The following is a 24,074-nucleotide window of genomic DNA, read 5'->3' as shown; positions in this document are numbered from 1 at the left end:
CACCCAGCTGCTGTTCTCATGCTTTTTGGGAGGGTGCCGGGGCGGGTGGGGCTGGGGACAAATGTTGGGGAGGCAAAGATGGAGCAGAGGACCCCGTCTGCAAATGCCCGGGGGGGACAGCGCATCCCCCGCAGGCCTGGGATGAGAAACGTCCTCCCGGAAGAAATGTGATTCCAGGTTTCATGTGAGCAACTGGGGTCACAGGGGAGCCGCGTGGGGGGCCATCCCTCCCGGCGTTATCTTCGCTTCGTGGTGACTCTGGAGAGGGGAAAGGTTTCTCTTTCATGAGAACCTCTTGCTTTTGCGAGAAATTACAAGAAAATAACCTCCATTCAACAATGTTTTCCTTTTTAGAAAGGCTCACAATAATTGACTTTTCCCCTGTCCAAGAAAGGGCAGTGTATTGTCTATAAAGCATGTGGGACAGACAAATATAAGGTAATATAATAAATAGAATTGTATTTTATCATGTTACGTTACATTATATTATCCTATACAATATTTGTTCTACAATGCAATATAATATATGGTCAGAGTATAGCATATTCTTGTAGTATTTCTTTAAAATGCCCTTTCTGGCACCTGCCCGCCCCCATCTCCAGCACGCCTGGCGCACCCAGGTGTGTGTCCCACCGGCCTTACCTGGGGGGGGAGTCGCCCGGGAGACCCACCTTCACCCCCCACATGGCCAGCAAGGCCGAGGCGTGTCCTGTCTCTGACCCTGACCTCGGGGGACGGGAGGGGGGTCCAGGACCACCGCCGGCTCCATCCCTCCGGGGAAGAGGATTTTCATTTTACATCCAAATCCCCGATGGAAGCTGGGAGAACGAGCTGGTTGGGTGTGTGGGTGGGGCTGGCAATTCCCTCTTGCCTTTGTTTTCCAATTTCAACTTCGGCGCCCCCAGCGTGGCTCTTAGTTTGATCCAGAAAGAGTAGAACCGAAATCACCACTTCTGACTCCACGGCAAGGCTGGGGGCGACCATCTTGCCGCCCCCAGCCCCAGACGTCGGCACCTACCCTCGGGGACACCCTCGCGCGGCCTGCGCTGGAGGCCTCGCTGCAAAGTGTGCTCCTCGTGGGGCCAGACAGGAAGGACTTGCCCCCAAGAAGGTCCAGATTCCTCAGACAAGCAAACGGCTTCCGAGAGGAATGAGTGTAAACGTGCCCCAAACTCTCACACCCTCATCCCCCAAAACAGGAAATTGGGGGTCTGCCTGTCCTGCTTTGTGGGCGCCGGGACACTGGACAGGCCCAGGTTGCCTGCCTTGGTGGGTGCCCTGGGCAAGTTTTCCCATCTCGCCAGGCCTCGGTTTATCCATGAAAAAGCATAAAGAGAGCACCTCCTGGGTGCTCAGAGATGCGCCAAGGCCGGAATGTGTGGATAACGCAAAATTCCTGGGAAAACGCCTGTCACCCTGTTCCAGTTTGCTAATGCTGCCAGAATGCAAAACACCAGAGATGGATCGGCTTTTATAAAGGGGGTTTATTTGGTTACACAGTTACAGTCTTAAGGCCATAAAGTGTCCAAGGTAACACATCAGCAATCAGGTACCTTCACTGGAGGATGGCCAATGGCATCCGGAAAACCTCTGTTAGCTGGGAAGGCACGTGGCTGGCGTCTGCTTGCTCCTAGGTTGCGTTTCAAAATGACGTTCTCCAAAGTGTCTGCATGAGCTTCCAATGGCCGTCTTCCAAATGTTTGTCTTAGCTACACAGTGAGCTCCTTCTGTCTGAGCTCTTATGTAGTGCTCTAGTGAACTAATCAAGGCCCATGCTGAATGGGTGGGGCCACACCTCCATGGAAATTATCCAGAGTCATCACCCACAGTTGGGTGGGGCACATCTCCATGGACACTGAACCAGTAGGTTCCAACCTAATCCACAGTAATACGTCTGCCCCCACAAGATTGCATTGAAGAACATGGCTTTTTCTGAGGGATGTAATATATCCAAACCAGCACACGCCCTGAGGATCCCACTAGACTCATTATTATTCATATTATTTGTACAATAGACATGTTTCCTGAGAGGAGTTTACCTTTTTGAATTATGTTTTGAAGGCGGCTTTTGTGGAGTTCTAGAGCAACTATTTAGATAACTTGACTCGTTGCCCGCCTCCTCCCCATCCCGCTTGCCACGTCCTAGGGTCCCGTCTTGGCCTCCAGGACTGAATCCAGCCTCCGTAGGTTTCGTTCTCAGAGCCGCTGACAGGACGCCAGGCTCCTGCACTGGCATCTGCGAAGGTTGTTTGGGGGTCCCTGGTCTGGCCGCCCTTCCTGCCTCCTGCCCTCTGGGGTTTTGGGGTTTGGCATCGTCCGACTCGGTCATCGTGCTTTGCAGCTCAGCACATGTCTGGGGAAAGCTCCGAGGGGCGGCCCTTCCAGATGCTGCCGGGGTACAGCCCTGCAGCCCCTGGGCCAGAGCTGAGCCCCCACGCATGACCCCAGAGCAGGGCTGGGTGCAGTGACCTGATCCAGCAGTCCCCAGGCAGCTCTTTCCCTTTGGATTCTTGCTTTCCCCAAACAAGTGGTTCTGGACAGGAGGCGAACGTGAGCCCCAATTCTGGCAGAATTAAATCGAGGTGTCAGGGGCACCTTTGCCGGGAGCAGGAAGCCCCTCCCACTGCACCCACGTAGTCACCTCTGCCCAGAGACGTGAGGGAAGCCACCTGTGGCGAGCCGATGCTTGTGTATCTGGTGGGGGACACATGGTGTCCATGAGTGGGTGTCACTCGTGCCCAGTGGGCCCAGGCTGCGGCTTCTCAGGGTCTCCACCTTGGGTGCCTGTGACTCAGGGTGTGGGTGTCTGGGCACCCCCAGATGCAGCTGACAGCGCCTCTGCCCTCATGCTCAGGGAAGCTTCCGGTCAGCAGGGAGGTGGCCCTCCTCCTCTCCAGCCCTCCCCCGAACCCACACGCTGCCCAGGCTGCAGAGCTGCGTCCCCCTCTCACTGGGGCTCTGAAAGGGCCCATGTTTGTCCTGGGGGGTGTGGAGGCAGCCCCCCACTTCCCCCGTCTCCCCATCTGCCTATGGACACCAAGCTGTGTCGGCAGCTGTCAGAGCAAGGCCCTGCCATCAGAGTTCAGCCCAGTCACACACGCAGGCACACGCATGCACACATATCTACATGGCAAACTAATGTGCACACACATAAAGCACAAATTCACATGTACGCACAGACCCACACTTGCACACACATGCATGTTCACACAGGCACACAAACGCACACACCCACACTCAAATGCACACACATTCACACAGGCACACAAGTGCACACTTACCCAGATACATAACACATACTCAGTCACGTGTACACAGATGCACACACGACACGTGCACAGTCACACACCTGCCTGTGTGACACATTTGCCTGCATGAAAAACATTCATGTGCATGCACGTACATGAACACACATGCACACATAACCCCCACACAGATTGGTGCAAATGCACACACGTGCATGTGCATTCATGGGAAGATGCACACAGATGTAGCTGCTCACAGACACACTCTCACATACACATTGGCACATGCACATACATGAACACACATGCACACATAACCCCCACACAGATGTGGTGCAGATGCACACACATGCATGTGCATTCAGAGGAAGATGCACACAGATGTAGGCGCTCACATACAACCTCTCACATACACGTTGGCACATACACATGTGTGCACACGCAAACGGATGCAGGCCTTTCAAGCCACTGGTGTAGGAGCTTAGTGCACGTGTTCTCTTCCCACACCCGGGTGGACATGGGTCCTTCTTGGGTGCTGAGTGGGAAGCTCGTGCTCCAGCCACTGCCGGGTGGGAGAAGCCGGGGATGAGCTCAGAAGTCCCCCAGCCCTGGGAGATTTACAGCTCTGGACTGATTGTTTGGCTTGGCACTGTGGTCAGGATGGGCCTCGTAAACTTAATAGTAGCTGCCCCCCTTTTAATTTGTTTGACCTTGACGACAATAATTTATGATATGCATTAGCTCTCCGGCTGCCTTTTCTCCTAATTCATAAACAAAGCCCTTGGCCCGGCTTCCTGCCCCGCGCGGGCCTTCTCCCGACGGCCGCCTGGGACGGGCGGGCAGAGGCTCCGGGTTCCCACCCGAGCGGACGCGCCCCGGCCCCCCGCCCTCCTGGGATCCCTGGCCCGGGGGCAGCGGCAGGCCCCCGTGAGGCGGACCCTCGGGGGCCGGGGGCCCAGGCCAGGGGCTGCCGGGCAGGTCTCTGCTCACCGCCCACCCCCGCGCCCCGTCTCCCTTCCAGAGGAGCGCACGTTCCGCTGCGACGAGTGCGACGAGCTCTTCCCGGCCAAGCTGGACCTGCGGCGCCACAAGAAGTACACGTGCGGCTCGGTGGGCACCGCACTCTACGAGGGCCTGGGCGACCGGCTCAAGGCCGAGGGCCTGGGCGGCACGGGTGGCGACGGGCAGGCCCACGAGTGCAAGGACTGCGAGCGGATGTTCCCCAGCAAGTACAGGTGGGCCCCACGCCCCCGGCCCTCCTCCCCTCCTCCCTCCCCCTCCTCCCCTCCTCCCCCTCCTCCCCTTTTCTCTCTTCCCGCCCTCTCCTTCCTCCTCCTCGTCCTCCCCTTCCCGTCCTCCCATCCCCCTCCTCCCCTTTTCTCTCTTCTGCCTCTTCTCCTTCCTCCTCCCCGTCCTCCCCTTCCCGTCTTCCCCTCCCCTTTCTCCCCTTTTCCCTCCTCCTCCCCTTTTCCCTCCTCCTCTCCTCTCCCTCCTCCCCTGTTCCTTCCTCTCCCTCCTCCCCTTTTCCCTCCTCCCCCTCCTCCCCTTTTCCCTCCTCCCCCTCCTCCCCTTTTCCCTCCTCCCCTCCTCTCCCTCCTTCTCTTTTCCTTCCTCTCCCTCCTCCCCTTTTCCCTCAGCCTCCTCCCCCTCCTCTCCCTCCTCCCCTCCCCCTCCCCTTCTCTCCTTCCTCCCCTCCTCTCCCTTCTTCCCTCCTCTCCCTCCTCCCCTTTCCCTCCTCCCCATTGTCTCAATCCTCCTCCCCTCCTCTCCCTTCTCCACTCCTCCTCCCCTTCCTCCCTTTTCCCTCTTCTCCCTCCTCACTTTCTTCCCTCTCCTCCCCCTCCTCCCTTCCTCTTCCCCCTCGTCCTATCCCTTCCTCCCCATGCTCCTCCCCCTTGCCCACCTTCTCATCTCTCTCCTCTTCCTTCTTTCTCCCCCTACTCACCTGGCACAGTTGGAATTGGGGGGCAGAGCCCAGTGCCCCAAGCTGGGTGCCTGAGGCCACAGGTGTCCCCTGGCACCATCCAGAGCCCAGTGAGTGCAGGTGGCCCCGCTGTCCTGCACACCCAGGGTCTGCCTTGTGGGCACAGATCAGCAGGAAATAGAGACGCAGGGCCCCACCTGGTCCCCAGGACAGAAGCCCAGGGCTATTCCAGAAGGAGGCCCAAGACGGGGGCCGGTGACACCCTCCTGCCCAGTCTGACCCCTGGACACACACCGTGGGCAGGAGCTGGGAAGGTCTGCCATGGTCCCCTCGCCCCCAAGGCCCCAGCCCCTGCCTCTCCCAGGGGGCACCCCCCTGTGCCAGGAGGGCCGGGCCGGCTGTGCGAGGGGCCCCCTGGGAGAGGTCGGCTTCCTGGGCTCCGTGTGGGCTAGAGAAGGAGCCTCCAGTCCCAGCGCCCCAGGGAGTGAAGGAAACGTCTGCAGCTCGGGTCCCTCCTCCTTCCTCCCGGGCAGCTCCGCCGAGTCAGACCCAGGCCCCAGGCAGGCCTCAGCCGCCGTGCGACTGCAAGGGTGTAACGCCGACCCCGCCGCGGCCCCCGGGGGCTGGAGGCCTCTGCCCTGAACAGATGACGGAGAAAAAAAGCATTTGGGCAACTCCTGACGGAGACCCTCCTCGGCAGGCACTGCTCAAGAGGGTCCGTGTTGGCTTTAAATAAACACATAAATCACAATTAACAGCAGGGGAAAGGGCCCAGCTCCTGAGGCCGAGGAACCGAGCGTTTCTGATCTAAACGGATGGCTGGGCCCGTAATTAACGGGCCGTGATGCACGGCTGCTCTGCTCATGAAGATTAACACTCCTACCAGGGATGGCAGGAGAGGCAGGTGTCCCCAGAGGGGGCCAGAAGCCCCCCGTCTGTCCAAGGGGCAGCCTGCTCGCCCCTTGCACCTCTCATTTGGAAACCCCTCCGTGCAGGGCGGCAAGCACCCCAGCAGCCTGCACAAGGGTGACCTGGCGTCTCCTGGGTTGACATGGCGGAAACTTCTGGGCTCCTTTTCCTTTAGGCCCAAGCTTAGGAATTGACCCAGGGAAAAGCCAGGGGGTGTGGGCTGGGGTCCCAGCCCTGCATCTGGCTGCCTGGGGTGTGGGCCAAGGAGAGGGTCCAGAGATGAGGAGCTGGGGCAAGGACGGATGTGCTCGAGCCCCCCCTGGAACCCCCTCCTGGGCGCGGGCAGCGGCCGTGCCCCTGCAGTGACCGTCCCCGCCCCCCGTGCCGCAGCCTGGAGCAGCACATGGTTGTGCACACGGAGGAGAGGGAGTACAAGTGCGACCAGTGCCCCAAGGCCTTCAACTGGAAGTCCAACCTCATCCGCCACCAGATGTCCCACGACAGCGGCAAGCGCTTCGAGTGTGAAAACTGCGTGAAGGTAATGCGCGCAGGGCCGCCGGGATCGGGGGACACTCGTTTCTGCCCCTGGCCGTCCCTGCACTTGGGGGGTCACTCATTTCCCCCTCCGGCCATTCCTGCACTCGGGGGACACTCGTCTCCACCCCCGGCCGTCCCTGCTTTAGAATTCAGGTGAAGTGGCCGTGGGTGGACTCGAGGCCCTGGAGTCCCTCGGTGGGGAGGGGTCCTCACAGGCGCGGGCCTGACAGCGCTGCCTCCCCAGGTGTTCACGGACCCCAGCAACCTGCAGCGGCACATCCGCTCCCAGCACGTGGGTGCCCGGGCCCACGCCTGCTCCGACTGCGGCAAGACCTTCGCCACGTCCTCGGGCCTCAAGCAGCACAAGCACATCCACAGCACGGTCAAGCCTTTCATATGTGAGTCGTCCCCTGCTGGCCCCTGTCCCCGTGTCCCGGCGGGACATCCCCGGCATCTTCCCTCCCGCGAGGGCTGTGTCTCCCGACGGCCTGAGTTCATGGATCCCCCTTGCGCTCGTCCTGCCCCTCGCTCGCCCCTCCCACCCTCGTACCCTTCTCCCCATGGCCCGCCCTTGCAGTGCCCTCAGGGTGTTGGTGGCACAGGGAGGGCATCTTAGTGGCCCAGTGTCCCATGGGGGCCACAGCCTCCCACCCCTGCAGGCCTCCTGCTCCCCTTGCTCACACCCACTCGGCCTGACCTCCCGGGGGTGTCCGTGCAGGCCTGCGCGTCCTAACCCTGGCCAGTCCTTCATGGGTGGGCACGGGGGCCCCCACTACGGCCCGGGCACCTTCCGGGGCACATTGGCACGCCCCACCCCAGGGAGCCACCTTTAGAGGAGGGGCGGGCAGTGAGCAGCACAAACATGAAGGGTGCAGCCGGCACCCCAAACTAGAGGTGGCCGTGCAGGCTGGGGGGCCTCCCCAGGGCCAGGTCAGCTGGTGGGGGTCGCTGTTCCTTGATGGGGGACAAGAGGCCCGGGGAGGCCTGTGGAGTGAGGGGGCATTGCAGCCGAGATCCGAGGGAATCGTGGGGGCAAGTCAGGCTGTAAGACGGGGTGCGAGCACAGACGCCCCGAGGCCAGGTGCACTTGTGCAGTGAGGGGGGACTGATAGGAGGGGTCAGAGGTCACGGAGGCCCGGGCGTGGGGCTTGTGGGTCAACGCAGGGACCCTGATCCCACCCCACAGTCCTGACGCCAAGTGCCCAGAGCTAGCCAGACCCCACAGGCCTCACTCGGACCCCAGCATGAGCTTGGGGTCCCGGGTCCCCCACACTGTCACCAACTGGCTACAGATTTCAGGGATCCCCCGATCCCCTCAGATTAGATCGTTCACTAGAACAACTCACAGAACTCAGGAAAATGTACTGCTGATGAGTTTTATTGTAGCAAAGAGGATACAAGGAAGAAGTGCACAGGGCAGGGCTGGGAAGGCCTCCAAACAGGGAGCCCAGGGTCCTCTCCGCGTGGATCCAGAAGGCACCCCCCTCCCGGCACATCCACGTGTAGGACACAGCGGGTGGAGGGGGGGAGCTGCAGAGTCAGAGTGTGTTGCGGTCTCGTTGCAGAAGGGAGCTTGATGGGGTTTCCATCCCTCCTTAGAGGCCCAAAGCCGATCCCCCAATCCCAGGGTCTGTGTTTCTGGTGCGGCCGCCCACTCCCCACGCCTCTGGGTCCTCGGTGAGGCCGACCCCTGAACCAGCTGGTTAGCATAGCCATCGGGGTGCTCGGAGGCCCCCCAGGAATAACATTCCAAGGACGTGGGGGCTCCGTCCCAGGAGCTCCTGGAGGCCGAGCAGCCCCAAGGGCCGTGCCCAGAGAGGTGCTGAGTCAGCACTTCCCACAGCCCAGCACCCGGCGTCCTGGCCACGTGCTGTTTCCGTCTCCACCGAGGCACGGGGATGCCAAGGCTGCAGGGTCCTCAGCCACCAGCACAGCCTGGACCCCAGCACGGGGGACCACGAGGCTGTCAGTGTCCGTCACGCGATGGGGGGAGCCTGGTGGCGAGCGGCAACCCTGGAGGCCAGGGGACCTGGACTCAGGGCACCTCACAGGCCCTGGGCGCCTGTCCAAAGGGGCAAGGCTGGTCTGCCGGCTGGGCCTTCATCCAACTCTGGACCCCCCACCTGCGCGTGCACCCTACGGTCGGCCCCTCGGCCACAGGGCGGCGAGCAGGGCTGGATGCCCTCCCGCCCTGTGTCCCCCAGCCCCAGGTTTAGGCTGTCTTGCTAGAGATGACATGGACCCCACCCGCCTGGGCCACTGCCTCCCCTCCCAGCTCAGGAACCCGACGGAGAGAGAGCTCGGCCCACTGGCCGCCCCACGTGTTATCTCTAAGCGCCCACCGCCTCCTCCACCCGCAGGCCCAGGACAGAGAAGCTGTGGGCCGTGCTGCTGGTGGCCCCTCACCTGCTCCACAGGATCCATGTCCTCTGGGGCGGCCGGGAAGAGGCTGAGTGGGTGGGAGTCGGGCCGGGGGGGGCCGTGAATTTGCACTTGATGCTGAGTGTCCAACTTGGCATGGTGGACAGCCTGGTGGCCTCCACTGCGGGCAGGGCTGAGTGTCGGCGTAAACCACAGCGAGGGTCTCTGGGGCTTAGGAGCAGTAAAGGGTGAGAAGCTCAGAGCTTACTGCTTTCCTGGGCAGGCAAACAGCTTTCTCAAGTCTTGTCAGAGCATGTTAGTAACACAGGTTCCAGGATCCGCAGCTCCAGGGGAGGGTCTCAGCCCAGCTCCCACCGAGCGGCCAGAGGAGAACGGGGGCCTGGCTGCCGGCCACTCCCCTGCCCCTCGTCTGCACTCAGCCCCCTTGTGTGCCTGGCTCTCTGCTAAGGGGCCTCACCTGGCCAGGTGTGTTTAGGGGCATTTCCTGTGGTTTAAGTGATGCATGTTTGAACACTGAGCTCAATAACTAGATTAAGTCTATGAGCGCCCCTAAACCATGTAGAGCACCCCTGGGTGCACACAAAAGGGGCTGTAGTGGGCTTCGAAAGGAAAAGACACAAATAATGGAGAGAACCCATGCCACGCGGACCTTCCCAAGAAGTCACCGGAAGAGGGCGGGCAGGCCAGACGCAGGTGCAGGGGGTGGCACACCCACGTGCTCAGACTCCTGTGTCCACCCTCGAGGGGCCCTCAGGCTCACCCACACACACGCAAACCAGCTTGGCAGCGCCCGGAAAGCCCGAGTCTCCGCACTGACCGCACGTGACACACCGTTCCCTCTGGTGGCGTCTGTCCCACTGGGCAGTGTTTGTGTGAGTGTGTGAGAGTAAGTGTGCCTGGGTGTGTATTTCAGTGTGTGTGTTAGGGTGTGTTAGTGGGTAAGTGCTGCTTGTGCGTGTGGGTTTATGTGTGTGTGTGAACGTGTATACATGTGCATGAATGCCTGTGTACGTGAGTGTGTGTGTGTCAGCATGGAAATGTGTGAGTGTGTGAGCATGTATATTTGTGTGTGTGTGTGCATCTTAGTATTTGTGAGTTTGGTGGTAAGCGTGCCTGGGTGTGAGAGTTTGCATGAGTGCGTAATTGTGAGTGGGTATTTAGGGTCTAGGAGCGGGTGTGTATTTGAGTTAGCGGGTGTGTGAGAGTGTGTGTGAGTGGGTGTGTATTTGTGTGAGTGTGCATGTCCGTGAGCACACACTACAAGGAAGAGAAACTGCTGCTGGGGATGAGTGCCCACGGGTTTGCCCGGGCACTGGCAGGGCCGGGCTGTGCTCCATCGGGCCCCAGGTATGATGGCTGCCACCACCGTCCAGGTCTTTCTGGGCCCCTCTGGGTGGCCTCGTCCCTTTCAGGGCTCTGAGCCGACTACCTGCCACCCCCGGGTCCCAGCCTGTCTGCATCCTGGCACCTGCAGGCCCCTCCACTCAGGACCCCTTGTGGGGGTCCCCGTGGGGGGGCAGGGGGCAGACAGAGCCCTGTAAGGCCGGAGCTGCAATGCTGTTGCCACGTGGCCTGCGCTGCCCGAGCCGCACACTTGCCCTGCGCCCCCGAAACCCGGGGCCTGAGTATTTATAGCCCGCCCCTGCCGGGCGCAGCCTCTCCATCAGCGGACTCCCCAAAAGGCAGACGTGATTAAATGAGGCAAAGTTCTTCTCCCGTCAGCCTTGAAAACTTCCTGCCATGTCAGACAGCCAGGAAAGCAGGGCGGTTAGTATAAATAGATACTGTGATTAAAGAACACGATAATCTCAGAGCAAAGCTCCCTGCCGGCTGAGCACGGCATCAGGCGCTCAGGGTTCACGGCGAGCGAGAAACAGACTGAAATCATCATTTCCACGGGGGCTGCATTTGGGAAGCAAATCGTCCTGCCGAGAGAGGCACACGACATGTGCGTGTGCGTGTGTGCACGTGTGCAAGAATGCATGTTGGTCTGTGTGTGTGTGTGTCCCTCCCTCTCTTGTTAGGAAAGCGAGGAGAAGGCGCCGGTGCCCAGCGGTTTGCAGGCTGGGGGAAAGGCCCCTGAGCCCCGGTGTGGGGGTCTGGCCCTGGCCACCGTGCCCGCTCCCTGGGGCAGGACTGTCGTTCGAACACAGACACTGTCCCCTCCCAGGCCCCAGGCTGACCTCACCCCCTCGCCTCCTGCCACAGCCAACGGCTCCCCAGGACCCTCAGGAGCCCTGCTCGGCCCCCGACCCGGGGCCTGCAGAGGACCCCCAGGGAGGGCTCGTGCCGCCCCTGCAGCCTCCTTCTGGGTTACGGGTCCCAGTGCCTGGGACGAACGAGGAGTGGGGACGTGGGGAGCACGTTCCGCTTCTGGGAAGCTGCAGACCGGTCTGAGGGTGGAGGTTCTTCTCGCCCTGTTGGGACGGGGGGACCAAGCTGCAGAGGTGGCGGGCGGGGGTACCGGGTGGGCAGCCCTTTTTCCCAGCTCTCAAGGCATGGGTCCTTGCCCCCCACCCCAAGGGCTTTCCAGAGACGCCCCTGGGGAGCAGGGCACACGCAGGATTGTCGTCCCTGTGTCCTCGGGGACAGTCAAGGTGGCCTGGCCAATCTGTGCCGGGACCCTGGGACCCTGGGACCCTGTCTTCCCGCCCACCCGTGGGAACAATGTCAGCTCCCCAGGCTGCTGCATGCCAGTCACCCGAGGCCAGCCCCAGGGCCAGGCTCTCACATGTACACACTCACACACTGGTCACCAGAGCCAGCCCCAGGGTCAGGCGTATGCGTAAATGCACCCACATGTAGATGCACACTCATTTGCACACACACTCACACCCATTGGGCACCAAGGCCAGCTCCAGGGTCAGACACAATGCACTAGCACACATACATGTGCACACACTGGTCCCTGAGGCCAGCTCCAGAGTCAAGCACACACACACACATGCACACTCATGTGCACATGGGCACACACAGGCAAGAGCACACCCTGTGCACACACATGCACACAGGTGCATGCATCCATGCACATCCATGCACACACACATGTACGCACCAATCCCCGTGGCCAGCCCCAGGGTCGTGCACACGCACAGGCACACACTTGCAGCCTCCAAATCCCTGGCGCCCGGGCACCCCGCAGCCCTGCCGCATTTCCCGGTAATTTCATACCACGTTTGTTTTTGCTTCCTGCGGATGTTTTAGGTGAGGTCTGCCACAAATCCTACACGCAGTTCTCCAACCTGTGCCGGCACAAGCGGATGCACGCCGACTGCCGCACGCAGATCAAGTGCAAGGACTGTGGGCAGATGTTCAGCACCACCTCCTCCCTCAACAAGCACCGGCGCTTCTGCGAGGGCAAGAACCATTACTCGCCGGGCAGCCTCTTCGCCCCGGGCCTGCCCCTGGCCCCCAGCCCTGCGGCGGACAAGGCGAAGCCCCCCGCCGGCCTCAACCACGCCAGCCTGGGCTTCGGTGACTACTTCCCCTCCAGGCCGCACCCCGGGGGCCTGCCCTTCTCCGCCGCACCCCCCGCCTTCCCGGGCCTCACCCCCGGCTTCCCGGGCATCTTCCCGCCGTCCCTGTACCCCCGGCCGCCCCTGCTGCCCCCCACGCCACTGCTGAAGAGCCCGCTCGGCCACACCCAGGACGCCAAGCTCCCCAGCCCCCTGGGCCACCCCGCGCTGCCCCTGGTCTCCGCGGTCAGCAACAGCGGCCAGGCCGCCGCGGCCGCCGTGGGCGCCGAGGAGAAGCTGGAGGGTGGTGGCCTGGAGGACGTCTACACGGAGCAGCTCAAGGCCAGGCACAGCGACCTGTCGGATGGCAGCGACTTCGAGGACATTAACACCACCACGGGCACCGACCTGGACAGCACGACAGGCAGCGGCTCAGACCTGGACAGCGACGCGGACAGTGACAAGGCCCGGGAGCGGGGCCCGGCGGCCGACGGCAAGCCTGCGTCAGCAGCGGGGGGCTCGGGGCCGCCGGGGACGCCCCATGGCGTCGGCGAGGTGCCCATCTTCTACCCCCAGCACGCCTTCTTCCCGCCACCTGAGGAGCAGCTGCTGAGCGCGTCGGGCGCCGCAGGCGACTCCATCAAAGCCATCGCCTCCATCGCCGAGAAGTACTTCGGGCCTGGCTTCGTGGGGCTGCAGGAGAAGAAGCTGGGGGCGCTGCCCTACCACTCCGTGCTCCCCTTCCAGTTCCTGCCCAACTTCCCCCACTCCCTGTACCCCTTCACGGACCGGACCCTGTCCCACAGCCTGCTGGTCAAAGCCGAGCCAAAGTCGCCCCGGGACGCCCTCAAGGCGGGCGGCCCCAGCGCCGAGTCCCCGTTCGACCTCACCACCAGACCAAAGGAGGCCGGGCCCGCCCCACCCGGCCCCAAGCTGCCCCCGGCCCCGGCGCCCGGCGAGGAGCCCCTGGACCTCAGCATCGGCAGCCGGGCACGAGCCAGCCAGAACGGCGGGGGCCGGGAGCCCCGGAAGAACCACGTCTACGGCGAGCGGAAGCCGGGGGCCGGCCAGGGGCTGCCCCGGATGTCCCCAGCGCACCTGCCCCAGCAGCCGCCCCTGCACTACGCCAAGCCCTCGCCCTTTTTCATGGATCCCATCTACAGGTACCAACACACCCTGTCCTCGCTGCTGCCCCCAGGGCGAGGGCCTGGTGACCCCGAGGGCCTGGTGACCCCGCGGGCCTGGTGACCCCGAGGGCCTGGTGACCCCAAGGGCCTGGTGACCCCGAGGGCCTGGTGACCCTGACAGGCCTGGTGACCCCGAGGGCCTGGTGACCCCGACAGGCCTGGTGACCCCAAAGTCCTGGTGACCCCGAGGGCCTGGTGACCCCGAGGGCCTGGTGACCCCGAGGGCCTGGTGACCCCAAGGACCTGGTGACCCTGACAGGCCTGGTGACCCCAAAGTCCTGGTGACCCCGAGGGCCTGGTGACCCTGACAGGCCTGGTGACCCCGAGGGCCTGGTGACCCCGAGGACCTGGTGACCCTGACAGGCCTGGTGACCCCAAAGTCCTGGTGACCCCGAGGGCCTGGTGACCCTGACAGGCCTGGTGACCCCGAGGGCCTGGTGACCCCAAGGGCCTGGTGACCCTGACAGGCCTGGTGACCCTGAGGGCCTGGTGACCCCGAGGGCCTAGTGACCCTGACAGGCCTGGTGACCCCGAGGGCCTGGTGACCCCGAGGGCCTAGTGACCCTGACAGGCCTGGTGACCCCGAGGGCCTGGTGACCCTGAGGGCCTGGTGACCCCGAGGGCCTAGTGACCCTGACAGGCCTGGTGACCCTGACAGGCCTGGTGACCCCGAGGGCCTGGTGACCCCGAGGGCCTAGTGACCCTGACAGGCCTGGTGACCCCGAGGGCCTGGTGACCCCGAGGGCCTAGTGACCCTGACAGGCCTGGTGACCCTGACAGGCCTGGTGACCCCGAGGGCCTGGTGACCCCGAGGGCCTAGTGACCCTGACAGGCCTGGTGACCCCGAGGGCCTGGTGACCCCGAGGGCCTAGTGACCCTGACAGGCCTGGTGTCCCCAAGGGCCTGGTGACCCTGAGGTCCTGGTGTCCCTAAGGGCCTGGTGACCCCGAGGGCCTGGTGACCCTGACAGGCCTGGTGACCCCGAGGGCCTGGTGACCCCAAGGGCCTGGTGACCCTGACAGGCCTACTGACCCCGAGGTCCTGGTGTCCCTAAGGGCCTGGTGACCCCAAGGGCCTTGTGACTCCAAGGGCCTAGTGACCCTGACAGGCCTGGTGACCCCGAGGACCTGGTGACCCCAAGGGCCTGGTAACCCTGAGGGCCTGGTGACCCTGACAGGCCTGATGACCCCGAGAGCCTGGTGACCCTGACAGGCCTAGTGACCCCGAGGTCCTGGTGTCCCCAAGGGCCTGGTGACCCTGAGGTCCTGGTGTCCCTAAGGGCCTGGTGACCCCGAGGGCCTGGTGACCCTGACAGGCCTGGTGACCCTACGGGCCTGGTGTCCCTAAGTGCCTGGTGACCCCGAGGTCCTGGTGTCCCTAAGGTTCTGGTGATCCTGAGGGCCTGGTGACCCTGACAGGCCTGGTGACCCATGGGCCTGGGATCCCTAAGGGCCTGGTGACCCTGAGGGCGAGGGCCTGGTGACCCCGAGGGTGAGGGCTTGGCAGCCACAAAGGTCTTTGGTCACGCTCGTGAGCAGGTGCAGTTGCTCTCCCTGCCCTCGGGGCCCTGCCTTGGCCATCAGCCTCAGGCAGCACCGGGGCTCCCACGGACTCCCCTCCTCGGGCCGGGCTTGGCTGGCAGCCACCTGAGGCCACGTTTGGGAGGCTGGGGGCTGTCTGCAGATCCCTGAGGTTCCTTTGCCCTGGCAACATGGCCACCTGGCCGTTCTGCCTTGAGCCCCGCTGCACTTCACCCTCGGACCCAGCCCTGAGGTCTCCACGGCCTCCAGCCTTTCCTGTACCAACTCTCTACTGCCTCCTGCAAAACTCAGGCTCGTCCAGCACTTTCCGTGGAGACCTTCTCGGCTTCCGGAACAACAGTGGGGGCTTCCTGGCAGCCCAGGGGAAGCCAGCTCAGGAGCCACTGGTGGAAGGAAGGGGGAGCATAGAGGGTTGGTGAAATGTGCTATCCCATCCCTCCTTGTGAGGGGCTAATTTAACCCCACTCCCCAATTTCCGGTAGGCTTGGGGTCTCCCTAAAACCCAGATGGGTTGGGAGAGCAGGCTGGGATGGGACAGAAGGGCCCTACCCCTGGGGCCCCGCCCCCGGCCGGCACGAGTCCCCATGCCTGCTCCTCCATGTCAGGGAGCCCTGGGGAGAGGGTGTGCACACGGTGCGCAGGAGGCCGGTGAGCGTGGACAGGTGTGCTTGCTCCCACTGGGGTGCGGGGGGCATGTGAGCAAGTGGCTGCCCAGGAGGGGTCAGCCCGAAAGGGGCCAGGAAGGTCCCGCCTGCTGTGGGCAGAGCTGAGCATGCCGGAGCGCCCTCGGCCGAGGCCAAGAGGAGAGGCCTCCGGTTCTCTGCCGCAAAGATGCCCCGCTCGGCCCCCCGGCTCCCACCTCACTGACCCCTCACCCTCCAGCCTTCAGCTCATGTCCTGGCATCGTCATCCAGGGAAACTCGAAAAAGGCCCCCTTTGGGTGTTTCTTTACAAACACGCCATCTGCCTAGTGTTTGAGCACGCAAAAGGCGAGGAGGCCTGGGGCTCACCGGTGTTCTCGGGCACAATGGCCGGCTAAAGGCCGAGGACGACCCCCCAACTGGGCAGGAGCCTGTGAGACCCGGCAGAGCCAGGGCCACCTGTGACCTGAGGGACGAGGCACCCAGCCACACCCCCGTGTGCAGCCCAAGGATGGAGGCCCCGAGGGTCCATCAGAGGCCAAAAGGACGGAATCTTCCAGTCAAGTCCCAACGTGGGAGCCAGCAAGTGGGCAGGATCTTCCGTTGACCTTCTCCCAGCGCTGCCACTGCTGCCTCCAGCCCCGGCCCCTCCTTCTCTGCCTCGTCCCTCGAGCCATCCCTCCCCTGGCCTCCTGGCTTGGTTTGGAGCCCTGGGCCGACTCCTGAAAGCTGCAGAGTCAGGCTGGGAGGTGGGAATTGGCCTGGGCCTGCCCTAGCTGAGATGGGGGCCGTTTCCCTGGTTCTTATTGGCAGTTAGGGCCCAGCAGCTACCAGAGGGGCTCTCCGGCTCTGCCCTCACCCGCAGGCTGGCTCGAAGGAAGCCCACCCTCCTCGGGAGCAGCAGCAAAACGCCCGAGCATGGGTCATTACCAGCTGTTCTGGTTTGCTAATGCTGCCAGGATGCAAAACACCGGCGATGGACTGCCTTTTATAAAAGGAGGGTTATTTGGTTACACAGTTACAGTCTTAAGGCCATAAAGTGTCCAAGGTAACACATCAGCAATCGGGTACCTTCACTGGAGGATGGCCAATGGTGTCCGGAAAACCTCTGTTAGCTGGGAAGGCACGTGGCTGGTGTCTGCTCCAAAGTTCTGGTTTCAAAATGGCTTTCTCCCAGGACGTTCCTCTCTAGGCTGCAGCTCCTCAAAAATGTCACTCTCAGTTGCTCTTGGGGTGTTTGTCCTCTCAGCTTCTCCGGAGCAAGAGTCTGCTTTCAATGGCCGTCTTCAAACTGTCTCTCATCTGCAGCTCCTCTCTCAGCTCCTGAGCATTCTTCAAAGTGTCCCTCTTGGCTGCAGCAAGCTTGCTCCTTCTGTCTGAGCTTATATAGTGCTCCAGTAAACTAATCAAGGCCCACACTGAATGGGTGGGGCAACACCTCCATGGAAATAATCTAATTAGAGTCATCACCTACAGCTGGGTGGGGCGCATCTCCATGGAAACAACCTAATCCAAATGTTCCAACTTAATCCCCACTAATATGTCTGCCCCACAAAAGATTGCATCAAAGAATATGGCTTTTTCTGGAGGACATAATACATTCAAACCAGCACACCAGCCAAGACCAGTGAGCCTGTGGCTCTCTGGGTGACAGCAAGCAGGAGAGATGCCCGGGTGGGACAGGGTCCCCTCAGCCTCTCGGCCCCCCATCCCCAGGTGAGCCCAGGCAGGTGAAATGACCGTCCATCCCCCAGACTAAAGGCCACCTGGGGCCATCCCCTACCATGCGGGCTGCCACGTCCACCGGGATGGCCAGGTTACACTGCAGTGACAAAACCCAGCATCCCAGCGGTTAGTGGGGCCAGGGAGCCAGGCCAGGGGGACGCCATGCGGACGCCAAAGTCAGGGACAAGCAGGAAGGTGAGGGAGGGAGGCCCACAGCGGCCTTCACCACCTGCTGAGAGACACCATGTCCCCCTCATGCCTCCTTGATGCCCTCAAGGCTCCTGGGGACGGGACCATGTAGCCCCCAGCCCCCTCCTTCCACGCCGCCCACGGCTCTCAGACCAGCGTCACGTTCAGCTGCCACCAGCCCCAAGCACTGCTTTTGAGGCCTGGACTTGATGCAGCCCAACTTCTACCCGGCCCCACTTAAGCGCTGCAAAGCAGGGTGCCCCCGCCAGTGGATTTCCCACCAACTGTTCCCCACTGTCCAAAAGCTGAGTGTGGGCAGTTCAGTGTGCTCCTGTGGAGAGGAAACCTCCAGAAGCCACACACCTGGCCTTCTCCCCGCGTCCTCCGCCTCCTGGGCCTCCCTCAAGGTGGTCCCCCATGTGCACCAGGTGCTCTCCGAGGGCCCCCCACCTCCCCCTGCCACCTGCCAGCTGACGTCCTGCTCTGCTGGAGGCCAGAGATGCCGGAACAGAGCCTGGAGGGGCCACAGGGCCCGGGGAGGACGGCACGGGGCGAGGACCTCAAGCAAACCCAGCAGGAATGGCCGGTCCCGGCCAGAGTCTGAGGGGGCCGGGAAGAGGCTGACACGCTGTGCCTGATGCACGTGCCCCGGGCAGGGGCCGGGGGAGAGTCGGCACGGGGCTGGGTGGCCAGGATAAGTGGCCACCGTTGGCAGTTGTCAGGTTAGTGCAGGACACAGACACTCCCACCCGGCTCCACCTGCCACCAGAGTTCTACTTGCGATTAACAGACACATCGTGCATTGGGGAAGATTCTAGAAGGCAATCTGCAGGCACTGTCGCGAAGTTTTAGGTAGGGCCCTGCAGCCAGCCGTGGGGAGAACTGAGTGGCCCCCCCAGGCCAGGAGCCCGTGGGTGCCTCCCACACCGTGGCACGAGTGGGCAGGACACGTGTCCAGGCCAAGGACCCGGAGGGGGCCTGGGCGGGGGTTGATGGGAGCCCCCTGACTCCATCCTGCTGCCAGTTGATCCCAGGGGACCCCGAAGGGCAGAGATGAGGCCAGCCCCACAGCCGCCGCTGCCGCAGCCCCACCCCCATGGACCCCCACGGATCCCCACCTCCATGGGGCTGACCAGCTCATTGGTCTAGGCTGACCCGTAGGGGCCTTCAAAGAAGGTTCTGGGCCTGCTTACATTAGGTGTTATAACATGGCCCCGGCACCAAACCCTGGAGGTTTAGGGGGACGTGGCAGGTGGTGACTGAAAACACCAAGGTGGGGTGTCAGGGCAGCCAGGGGGGCACCGTAGGTGAGCAGGTGGGGCCAGGTCACGGGCCAAGCCATGGAGGTCGGGGAGAGTCAGCGAAACGCCAAGCCCCAGAGGGTGGGGGCTGCAGGAGCCACTCACGTCATCCTGTGGAGGGCACGGGGGACAGGGGGCCGCAGGAGCCCCTCGCTGGTCCGTGGAGGATGCGGGGTGCAGGGTGGAGGGGCAGGGCCCAGGCAGCCGGGGGGGTACGTAACCCCTGTGTTGCCGTCCAGCAGGGTAGAGAAGCGGAAGGTGACGGACCCCGTGGGAGTCCTCAAGGAGAAGTACCTGCGGCCGTCCCCGCTGCTCTTCCACCCGCAGGTAGGCCCCGGGGCGTCCCGGGTGGGTGGGGGCCGAGCCGCCGGGCCAGGGAGGAGGGCCTTGCCCAGGGGCCCCGGGCGGCACAGCCTCGGCCTGCAGCCATCGCTGCGTGGGAAGGGGGGTGTTCCCCTGACACCGGGGGCCACCGTGGCTGGAGCGGCCTGGGGACAGCCTCGGGAGGCCGCAAGGACCCCCACGCTGGGGCCCGCTGTCCGGGGCTGGCCTTGGTCTGCGTTGCTCAGCAGGCGGCCACGTGGGGCCTCTTGGGCCCCAAAACGCAACCGGGCAACTGAGGAGCCGCGTTTTCCTATTTCGTTGATTGTCTTTTTTTTAAACGTGAACACGGCGGGTGGCCAGGGGCGGCCTTCTGAAAGCCCCTGAGGCAGCCATCCAGCCGCGCTCTCGGCCCTGAGCCCCCGGCGAGCCAGCCTGCCGCCCTCCGTGCATTCCAGGGGCCACAACTAGGTGAAGGGGGTTGGTTCTAGGCCGCAGGGGGGCTACAGCAGGACAGAGGCGGGGTGGGTGGGCTCGTGGGGCCGGTGACCAAGAGAAACGGGCCGGGTCCTCAGTGTCCATGTGGGGTCACCCTCTGGGTCCCACCCAAGGGCTGGTGTGATGCCGGACGAGGGGGCGGGACAGGCCCTGGGGACCCCTGAGCACCAGGCAGCCGGGGAGAAGGATGGGGGCTCCCCCAGGGCAGGGGGGAGGTGTGCACACACAGAGGCAAACGGGAGGAAGAGGTAGGGGATGTTCACTGGGCGGAGGATGGGTGTCCTGACGGGACCATTTTGAGGGTGAGGGGCCTGAGGCAGAGCCGAGAGGACCCAGAGCCAATAGCCTTTGCTGGCCAAGCGAGCCCCGAGGGCGCTGGACGAGAAGGCGCAGAGAGGAGGGTGCAGCGTCCCGGGCAGGCTGCGGAGCGGACAGGAAGGCCGGGGGTCCAGCCACCATGGACAGAGGGCCCCGGCAGGCTGTCAGCTCAGCCAGGATGTCCCCGCAGCCTGAGAGCGGGCCTGGGGTGGACAACGGCCCAGAGAGCCCCCAAATGTGGTGGTGACCCCAAGAGCCTGCTCGGGCTGTGGGTGGGTTCTGTCCTGATGAGCCACGGGGGGCTCCCAAAGCGGAGGTGCAGAGAGGGGGTCTGGGGGGTCGGGAGCAGAGTCTCCCCTCCCCCCACACCCCATCTGTACCCGCAGCTGGGGTTTTGGGGTGCTGACTGTGGATGAGGGCTTTGGGGTGCTCACTGGGGGAGTGGGGACTCGAGGTGCTGATCGTGTGGGGCTTGGGGTGCTGTGCTGTGGGGAGGGAGACTTGGGGTACTGAGTGGTTGGGGGCCTCACAGTGCTGACTGTAGGGGGACTCAAGATGCCGACTGGGGGTCTCAAGGGGGCTGACTGTGGGGGGAGGGGAGGGGTGCTGGCTGTGGGGGGAGGGGTGGAGGCTGACTGTGGGGGGCTTGGGGTGCTGGCTGTGGCAGGGGGCTCACCCAGGGGCTGCCACCGCCTTGGACAAACAGGATGGCCTGTGAACCTACCCCTGCCTGTCCACACAGCCAAACTTAGTGCCCCATTGTTAGCCGGGGGCCCTGAGTTGGGTTAATAGCTTCCCCCCATTTTCCCAGCGGCTGGGAAAAGCCGCCAGCCCTCCAGGCACATCCTGCATTTGTCCTAACATTGGTGGGGGCGGAGGGCGACCCACCCAGGCCCAGGCAGAGGAGGCCCCTGGGGACCCCTGCCCATTGTTGCTGCAGCCCCCTTGCAGGCCCCCTGCCGCACCCCCAAGGGCCCAGAGCCAGGAGGGGGGCGCCAGGAGGGCCATGTGGACTTCGGGCTTTGGAAAACCGATGGCAGCTTGTGGAGAAGAGGGTACTGCTGTCTGGGATGTCGGCCGGCCAACCGCCCTGGCCCAGTGGGCAGTTTCCAGTTCCTTCCTCTTCCAAAGTCCGACACTTAGGGGTGCAAACCGCGGGGTACAAGGCGGGGCCCTCCTGCCAGCCCAGAGGCTCTGGGGAGTCAGGGCGTGGCATGGACAGTTCTGAGATGCTCCAAGGCAGGGGCCCGTGGGTCCTGCACTCCGGGCCTCGGTGCCCCCTGGAACCTGTCTGCCAGGCCACGGGGGGACGGCCATGGACCAAGGCAGTTTCTGTCCATCTGCTGGTGGGGAGTGGGGGCTGGTGGCATGGAGCATTCCCAGGAAAGGGGGTGCGTCCCTCCCCCACGTAACGCAAAGCACTGGGCAAAGCTGGCGAGGGGCCAAGGCAGCGGCCAGGGGTCCGAAGGGGTCTCCTTCCCCTTCTCCTCCGCGCTTACAGACAGACGGACGGACGGCGTTTCCCACTCATTAACTCCTTTCTGGTTGCATTTTCATTGTAACCAGTCGGTTGTTCCCTAAATAGCAAAATGTCTCCACTGCTGCAGCGGCCATGGCCTCTCCTTGGAGCTCATCAAAAGCCCTACGCCCTGCCGGCAGCCTCGGCCCGAGAGCCTGGGGACAGCAGGACAACAGCTAGCGCCAGGCCGTCCGCCACGGGCTAAGTGGCCAAGGCTGGCTGAGCGGTTTTGCTCCCTGGCAGGTAGCTGGGGCCGGGGCCTCGCTGTAAACCAGCTCGCCGCCGGCCTCGGGCAGAGGCAGCCAGTGCTGGACACGGGGCCCAGGGCTCTGCGGGGCCTAGACGGGCTCCCGCTCCCCTCGCCCACCCCTCAAGTCCCGGCTGCGAGGCCCCCCACCCTCCAGCCTCTCCCAGTGACCAAGGCATTTTCAGGAGACGCAGACTCTTTCCTGCTCCATCTTCATTCCCACCGGCCCTGCCCACCACCCTCTCGCTCCCCTCCCTCACCCACCCCCGACCCCCTCTCCCTGGTCCCCCAGGAGTTTATTTAGGCACCGAGTGCCTGCTGGGAGCCAGCCCAGCCGGGCCCTGGGGACCCTGGTGCCACTTTCAAGGCACCTGGAGACGAATGCTGAGGCCCCACTGTTTGCTCCTGAATTGTCTTGTTAAACCCAGAGGGGCTCCGGGCATAACAGAAGCTCTCCTTTCTGGGCTCTGCCTGGTTCTCCGGGCCCTGCCTGCAGCTGGCACCCCCGGGACAGCCCCCTCCATCGGGGGCAGGAGAGCCTCGGAGGCGCAGGGCCCCGGGGTCCGTCCCCTCCTGCGGCATCTGCCCTCCGCCACCCACTCCATGGCCAGCCCTGCCACCCAGGGCCAGCTCCAGCTGCGGGTTTGAAGGGCAGCTGTCTGGACTTCCGGGCAGAGCCGGTTCCGTGCTTTCCGCCTCCTCCCCAAGCAAGCAGTCGGCATCTCCCGGGAGCAGAGGGGGCCCAAGGGTCCAGGAGGCAGGGGCCATGCCCACCTCCCAGGCAGCCTGGAAAGGGCCGGCCAGTGGCTCCTGGCACCCCAGGCAGTTGGGGGTCATGTTGGAAGTGGTCCTGGGGGCACGAAGGGTCCTTTCGTCACAGGGCGGAGCTTTTGCCCAGACAGCGGCTCACGGAAGGCCCTGGGGCTCAGTGCTCTCCATCCCTTCTCCTGGGAGGGTTTGGGGGTGCATTCTGTTTCAAGGGGCCTGAGCGCTCCCCTAGTTGGGCCCTGCCAGCCAAGGCTGTCCTCGCCTTCCACACACCCCACCTCCTGCTCTTCCCGAATTTCGCTGCTAGGACTGGCCCAAACCGTTTGCAGCCTGCGTGCTTCTTGAGTAGCACTCATGAACATGTTGCCACGACTGAGCCCCCGGGTTTAATTTAGCCGCGTCCAGGATGCCCATGGCTAGTCTGGCTTCCAGTCCCTGGATGGTTAATTTCCCTCCCCAGGTGGAGGAAGCCACCTGGGACAGCTCCTTTGGCCCATGCCACCTTGTCACAGGTCGTGGGACACTTACCATTATTATTTTGAATACTTGGTGGGATTAGCCCTAAGAAGTCCCTTGAAAGCCTCAAGGACTTTGCCTGCAATTACACGGGAGGCCACCAGGTGGCAGTGGTTTCTCAGGCCCGTGGTTCATGTCTTAAACAATTTCAGGGTAGATGTAATTGTCCAAAACTTAAAAAAATTAAATAAAACCTTAATATAATTTTGTGTTCAACCTAAACTAGCCAACCAGGAGATCGACCAGGGCCAAGCTGGACATTTCAGGCCTGAATAAAAATAAAGGGCATCACTCATGTGTCCCCAAAACCAGGTGGTGAGGCTGGTTGGTGAAGGCCGGTTTCCACTCCCACAGGCTGGGTCCCAGACCGAACCCGAGCAGTTTAGGGAGGGACAAGAGCGGGGGGGGCCACAGAATCTCAAAGAACCTGAAACAGCCCAGAGAGGCTGCAGGAGACCCCAGTCCCAGTGGCCACGGAACACCCACGTGGCCTTCTCGTCCAGCCTGGCCCCACCGACAAGCCCAGCAGGAAAGGGCCCTCGGAGAGGGGTGACATCTCCGCAGGCCCCATAACCGCTCCTCTCTCTCGTGCCGACAGATGTCCGCCATCGAGACCATGACAGAGAAGCTGGAGAGCTTTGCGGCCTTAAAGGCCACCTCGGGCAGCTCCCTGCAGCCCCTCCCCCACCACCCCTTCAACTTCCGGACCCCACCCCCAACGCTCTCGGACCCCATCCTCCGCAAGGGCAAGGAGCGATACACGTGCAGGTGAGACGTGCCCTGGGGCTGGTGGGAGGTGCGGCCAGGGGTCCTCGGTGCCACAGCTGCAGCTGCCCGAGACCTTATGTCTC

The 24,074-nt window shown here is 63.1% G+C and overlaps 1 protein-coding gene across 7 annotated transcripts in view; it reads left to right on the top strand.

Annotated features, from left to right (window-relative positions):
- The window catches only part of PRDM16 (PR/SET domain 16), a 346,584-nt gene that overhangs the window by 304,352 nt on the left and 18,158 nt on the right, over nt 1-24,074 (top strand). For 6 of the 7 annotated variants that reach the window (XM_037828713.1, XM_037828715.1, XM_037828711.1 and 3 more), the window contains 6 exons: nt 4,267-4,480; nt 6,469-6,616; nt 6,860-7,013; nt 12,202-13,615; nt 19,276-19,363; nt 23,822-23,991. In XM_037828713.1, coding sequence (XP_037684641.1) covers nt 4,267-4,480; nt 6,469-6,616; nt 6,860-7,013; nt 12,202-13,615; nt 19,276-19,363; nt 23,822-23,991 — 2,188 coding nt within the window. The remainder of the gene's footprint in view (nt 1-4,266; nt 4,481-6,468; nt 6,617-6,859; nt 7,014-12,201; nt 13,616-19,275; nt 19,364-23,821; nt 23,992-24,074) is intronic. The other variant, XM_037828712.1, reaches the window with a different exon arrangement.

This window comes from Choloepus didactylus, chromosome 2 (assembly GCF_015220235.1).
Source record: "Choloepus didactylus isolate mChoDid1 chromosome 2, mChoDid1.pri, whole genome shotgun sequence".
Taxonomy (NCBI): domain Eukaryota; kingdom Metazoa; phylum Chordata; class Mammalia; order Pilosa; family Megalonychidae; genus Choloepus; species Choloepus didactylus.
The sequence above is the reverse complement of the archived record's forward strand: the minus strand, read 5'-3'. Positions and strand labels throughout refer to the sequence as shown.